The sequence below is a fragment of the Triticum urartu genome, chromosome 7 (genome assembly GCF_003073215.2).
Source record: "Triticum urartu cultivar G1812 chromosome 7, Tu2.1, whole genome shotgun sequence".
Lineage (NCBI taxonomy): Eukaryota > Viridiplantae > Streptophyta > Magnoliopsida > Poales > Poaceae > Triticum > Triticum urartu.
The window spans coordinates 36519233-36525086 of record NC_053028.1 but is presented as its reverse complement, the minus strand read 5'-3'; the positions used below and the strand labels follow the sequence as shown (position 1 = coordinate 36525086).

The 5854-nt window shown below is 53.0% G+C and overlaps 1 protein-coding gene across 1 annotated transcript; it reads right to left on the bottom strand.

Moving 5' to 3' along the window:
* Positions 1-768: 768 nt before the first annotated feature.
* Positions 769-4272, bottom strand: LOC125520637 (transketolase, chloroplastic). Its single transcript, XM_048685601.1, has 7 exons — positions 3704-4272; positions 3164-3254; positions 2970-3075; positions 2611-2893; positions 2367-2515; positions 2119-2272; positions 769-2031 (listed from the first exon to the last, which is right to left on the bottom strand). The coding sequence occupies exons 1-7, from the start codon at positions 4205-4207 to the stop codon at positions 1075-1077; spliced, it is 2244 nt and encodes a 747-aa protein (XP_048541558.1). The 5' UTR covers positions 4208-4272; the 3' UTR covers positions 769-1074.
* Between the last annotated feature and the right edge of the window lie 1582 nt (positions 4273-5854).

Here is a 5854-nt window from a genome sequence, read left to right as displayed (position 1 = left end):
GAAGATCTTGGGACACCACAAGGCTTTTCACTCCATCTTGTCCCTCGCGTATACTCGGCAACTTGATACCTTTGCGGTCCAGCAGCAGCGGGAAGCGAGTACGGGCTTCGCCGCTTTTTCTCGAGTCACTTTCTGGCCTGGGACACGCACATCTGGACCAGGGGCTGGGAGCACTTGGAAGAGGATGAAGATATGGATAGGCTATCTTGCTTCGGTTTCTCTAGCCACAAGCGTTTCTGCGACCTGAGAAGCTTCCTTACCCGTACCAGGTGGCCCTCTGGCTTCACTGGCTCATAGTGCAGGGGAGCCAACCACACAAAGGGATCAAGAGATAACCTTCATGCCTTCCACATACGTTGGGTGATGGAGTGCAGCCAACCAGCTGCTGTACAGATCAGGCAAGAGGATGCACGAACCAACCGTATGCAACATCTGTCACGGTAGGGGATTGCTACCAGATGCCACCACCACTTTGTAAGATGCTTCATATGACAAGCTGAGATTATCTACAGCCACATTTCATATTTGATAAGACAGCTTGTAAGAATGTTTGGAGAACAAGGCACTTCGCAAATATTTCATATGACAGCTGGGAAAACAGTTATGGACGAGTTAAAAGAACACACCAAGCTGATGGAAAACACTCTATGTTTATTGCACTGATGATACTATGCATCAAACCGTTTGTATGGGGGAAGGGGACGATGAGCAAACTACAAGGACTAAAAGGGTGCATCAAAGCATGAACCACCCATGGAGACAATGATCTTGGGGAGAGAAAGAAGCATCGCAAGCACGACTATCAGTTCAATGTAAACAAATACAAAAAACCAGTCCCCAATTTGATCAGGCTCGCCCCCTCCGCGAATCATCTAAGGGGGGCGATATGTATCGAATGTAAGACAACGCAAATGGAAAAGGCATTGTTTATTACAGGCCTAAAAATACCACTCACGCTCCGACGCAGGCATCCTCCTCTCCCTCCGTTATTCCAAGCTTCTGGGCACGAGACCTTCAAGTGTGGTGTTTGTTCTTTGCCATCAACGATGACAGAACCTCGACGAGTGTGCGATCTTACAGGCTCTTGGCTGCGGCGATGACGCTCTCCGCGGTGATGCCGTACTCCTTGTAGATCTTCGGGGCAGGAGCGCTGGCGCCGAACTTGTCGATGCCGATGGTCTTGCCCTTGGATCCGACGTACTTTTGCCATCCGAGGGTAGAGCCAGCCTCAATGCTGATCCTTGCGGTGACAGCCTCAGGGAGCACGCTCTCCTTGTATTCATCTGACTGCTCGTCGAAAAGCTCCCAGCAGACAAATGACACAACGCGGACGGTCTTCCCCTCCTTCGTCAACTCTTCGGCAGCCTTCACAGCAATCTCTACCTCAGAACCAGTGCTCATTATGATGAAGTCAGGCTTGTTGTCGGTCGAGTTGTCAGAGATAGTGTATCCACCCTTCGCAACGCCCTCAATTGAGGTACCAGGCAGATGAGGAAGCTTTTGCCTGGAGAGAGCCAGAATAGATGGCCTCTTCCTGTTGAGGACAGCCACCTTGTATGCCCCGGCAGTCTCCTTGCCATCAGCAGGACGGAACATCAGCATGTTTGGCATCGCACGGAAGCTCACCAAGTGCTCAATGGGTTGATGGGTCGGACCATCTTCTCCCAGACCAATAGAGTCATGGGTCATGACATAGATAACTCCAGCTTCAGACAAGGCTGAGATCCTCATGGCACCTCTCATGTAGTCGGTGAAAACAAAGAAAGTTGCACAGTATGGAATGAGCCCTGGGGTGTGCAGCGCAATGCCGTTGCAAATGGCGCCCATTCCGTGCTCCCTGACTCCAAAGCGGACATTGCGCTCCTCAGGGGTATCCTTCTGGAAGTCGCCAAACATCTTAAGCAATGTCATGTTGGAGGATGCAAGATCAGCACTACCTCCAATAAGACCAGGCACAACTTTAGCAAGTGCATTCAAGCATTGCTGGGAGAGATTCCTGGTGGCATCTGCAGGGCTCTCGGTTGTGTATTGCTGGACAAATCAAACAATCTACCATCAGTGATCTCATTGTTTACATATCAGCTAAAGTATCACAAGTAAACATGGCAAACCACTTACAGGAAGAGCATCGGCCCAGCCAGCGGGCAACTCTCCTGTGATGATACTTTTCAAGGTGGCGGCATCTTCTGGGTACTTCTGCTCGTACTGTGCAAACTTAGCATCCCAGTCAGCCTCAAGAGCGGCACCTTGGGGAATATGGCGGCTCCAGTGGCTGCACAACAGTTCAGGCAAAAAGAAATGATAAGCTGGACACCAAGCAGGTTCACCACCCTCATTCAGATAACCAATACACACAATAGACAAACCTCTTGACATCCTCAGGAACAAAGAATGGCTCATATGGCCATCCAAGGTTTGCCCTGGTCGCTTCGACCTCGCTGGTGCCCAATGCAGCTCCGTGCACAGCGTATGAGTTGGCCTTGTTGGGAGATCCAAAACCGATTGTGGTAGTCACCTAAAAAGGGCAAAATCTTGGGTAAATATGATGAACTGTACAACAACAACAACAAAACAGAGATGATTCTTCATCAGATAATAAAAGAAAGTAACCTTGATCATTGTGGGCTTGTCGGTAACTGATTTTGCTTCCTGGATGGCTTTACGGATCTCGTCATAACCATCGTTGCCATTCTTAACCCAGAGTGTGTGCCACCCAAGAGCCTCAAAGCGGCCACTCACATCCTCTGTAAAAGCAATCTCTGTGTCTCCGTCAATGGAGATGTGGTTGTCATCATAGAAAACAATTAGCTTGCCAAGACCCCAATGCCCAGCCAAGGAGCAAGCTTCAGTCAAGATACCCTCCATGTTGCACCCATCTCCCACAATACAGTACCTATAGAAAATTGCATACCAGGTTAACGCACTGCACCACTCAAACTAAACGGAAGACAACAACGTCAGAATATTACGTGTAGTGGTCAACGATTTCACTGTCAGGCTTGTTGAAACGAGCGGCCAGGTGCTTCTCAGCAAGCGCCAACCCGACGGCATTCGCGATACCCTGACCAAGAGGACCTGCATAAGCCAAGCAAAAGGGAAAATTAGTCTCATGCTCCGGCATGGCAGGTCAGAGTTGCTGTTAGCTCAGCTGAGATGGACAGACCAGTGGTGACTTCAACTCCAGGAGTCTCGAAGTTCTCGGGGTGGCCCGGGGTGGAGCTTCCCCACTGCCTGAACTGCTTCAGGTCCTCTTCCTGCGGCAGAACAGGGGACACGGTTACAACAAGATCAGTGGCGCCATAAGAGGTAAATCGGCCATGTTAAACACCTAAGCAGATTACTCCAGGTTTAAGAAACTACTGTACTAAACATGAGTGATGAATCCAAGGTGCACAATCTGAGCTTCCAACAAAATTTTGACAGGAACTATAAATTTAACGAAACAGATCTCTGACAGCTGGACAAAGGTAGGGCGTTTTCTACTATGACAGGATCGACCCAAGAAAAATAGCAGTCAGGATCTGGCCTTTCGACTGTTTCACCTAACAAAGATCCAACTTTGCACAAACCTACTCCCGATTTCGCCGCCCCAACTAACAGAAATCGACGGCACAGATGACAGGACAGGAAAGGGAGAAAAAAATAACAGACGCAAGAATCGCGGGCCGCGGCGAGGCGAAGCAGAGGACGGGGAGAGGGTTACCTTGACGGCGTCGTAGCCGGCGAGGTGGAGGAGGGCGTACTGGAGCATGCAGCCGTGGCCGGCGGAGAGGACGAAGCGGTCGCGGTTGAACCAGTAGGGGTTCTTGGGGTTGTAGCGCATGACCTCGTCGTAGAGGATGTGGCCCATGGGCGCGCACCCCATGGGCAGGCCGGGGTGGCCGGACACGGCCTTCTCGACGGCGTCGATGGCCAGGAACCGGATCGCGTTGACCGACTTGTCGAGCAGCTCGCCCGTGGCGGCCGCCTCGACGGTCTCGACGGCCGCGGAGGCGCGCACCCGCTGGGTGCCGCTCCTGCGGGAGGAGGAGGCGGCGGCCGCCGCCGCGGCCCGGCGCGCCGGGAGCGGCGAGCGGAGGGCGCGGCCGGCGAGCGAGCTGAGGCGGAAGCCCAGGCGCTCGGCCGGGGCCGCCGCCGGGGAGGAGGGGGCGGCGCCCGCGCGGGCCGCGATGGTGGCGTGCGCGGCGGCGACGGAGTGCGCTGCCATGGCGGTGTGTGGCGGAGGACGGCGGAGATGGCGAGGTGGGTGGGGTGGGGTGGGACGGGGGGTAGGGGAGATGGCCGAGGGGTTATGTATAGATTTCCAGGTGCGTTTTGGGGGGCTCGTTGGGGTGGGGTAGAGGGGGAGGATGGCTGTGGGGTTTTCTGTGGACTTGGTGCATGGGCCGTGGACCGTAGTCTCAATCCTAAGCCGCCGGTGGCTGATGTAAGCAAGATATTATTGTTAATTAATAATCAGCCTGATACCCTAAAAAAAATTAATAATCAGCCTGATTAGTGTGACATGTCATGTTGATTTGAATAAAATGAGTAAAAAAATATAAGTTGGTAGCACAATAGATTTTAAATAATCTCCTTTTATAGAGCATCTACAACCGGACCCACTTTCCCTAAATGTCTAGCCGGACGGCCGAGACGTCATCCGCGATGTAGGTCGTGCAGACATGTCTGGACATGTCCACCATGTCGACAGCCCAGTTTGGCAAGTACGACTCAGTATGATCCACATATACCCCGCACCGGACCAAACCCTAGCCCTCACTCTTACCGCTCTACTCCACTCCAATCCAGTTCCCATTCCTCCCGTCGCCTCCCCTCCCTTCAGCTCCACCATGGTGGGCTTCACCGGTGGATCTGAGTATGATCAGTCCGGATCCATCGACTCGGAGCTTGCCGCTTGCTCGGACAAGGAGGATGGATCCGACATGGGCGCATCCCGTTGCAGATCCATTAGCCAGGTGTCTTCACCGCCATTCTGTATCCGAGTTTGCTCCATCGCCGCAGCCGGCGAGTGCGTTGAGCGGATCCCCCAGCTGAAAGTTTCGGCGCCCCGGCTCAACGTATCCACGTGGTGGTCCTTCTCCCCACAAATGTCAACCTCGGAGTCTAAGGACAATGGCTGCAATGCTCAAGGTCGCGACGTCCCGGATGTGAAAGCTACGGACGAGTGTCCATGATCGAGGCACGGCATGCCCTCGATGACAGGGAGAAGGCGTGCCGCATCGTGGAGTGGCAGCATGCCAGGAACAAGAAGGCCGAGGAGGATGCCCATGCGCGGATCCTGGCGAAGTGGCAAGACCAGACCCTCGTGTTAGAGGAAGCTTGGGCCATCCCTGCCCTTGTTGAGCGATTGCGGGTGTGGACAAATGAAGGGTGGCCGGCTCGTGTCCGCGAAGATACAGGAGGCCAGATTTACCCATTTCGGTTGTAGATGCCCTTAGTCCATGCAATGATGTGAACTTTTTTTTTGCGGGAAATATGAACTCCACACTAAAGTGGGTGAACAAAATGTATAGATTTAATACTATGCTTGCCGTACAAAATAGCAGCCGGGGCATATATACATACATAAACAAATAACTGAACTAACCTTGTTGCTCATCAGAGAACAATGGGTTTTGGCTACTTTGGGCGTCATCAGGTTTGGGTGCACCGTGCACCTATGGACCGGGCGCACGGGGGAAGGTGTGGTGAGGTGGGTTGGTGGATGAGGGGCTCGTCGGCAGCCGTGGATTGGACCAGACGGTCAGATCACGGCCGTCGGAAGGGGGTAGGAAACGACTGGATATTATAAAAGATATTTTCCCGGCCTTTTGTGTTTTTTTTGGGGGTCGCGAAAGCTTGGCCCTTTGCG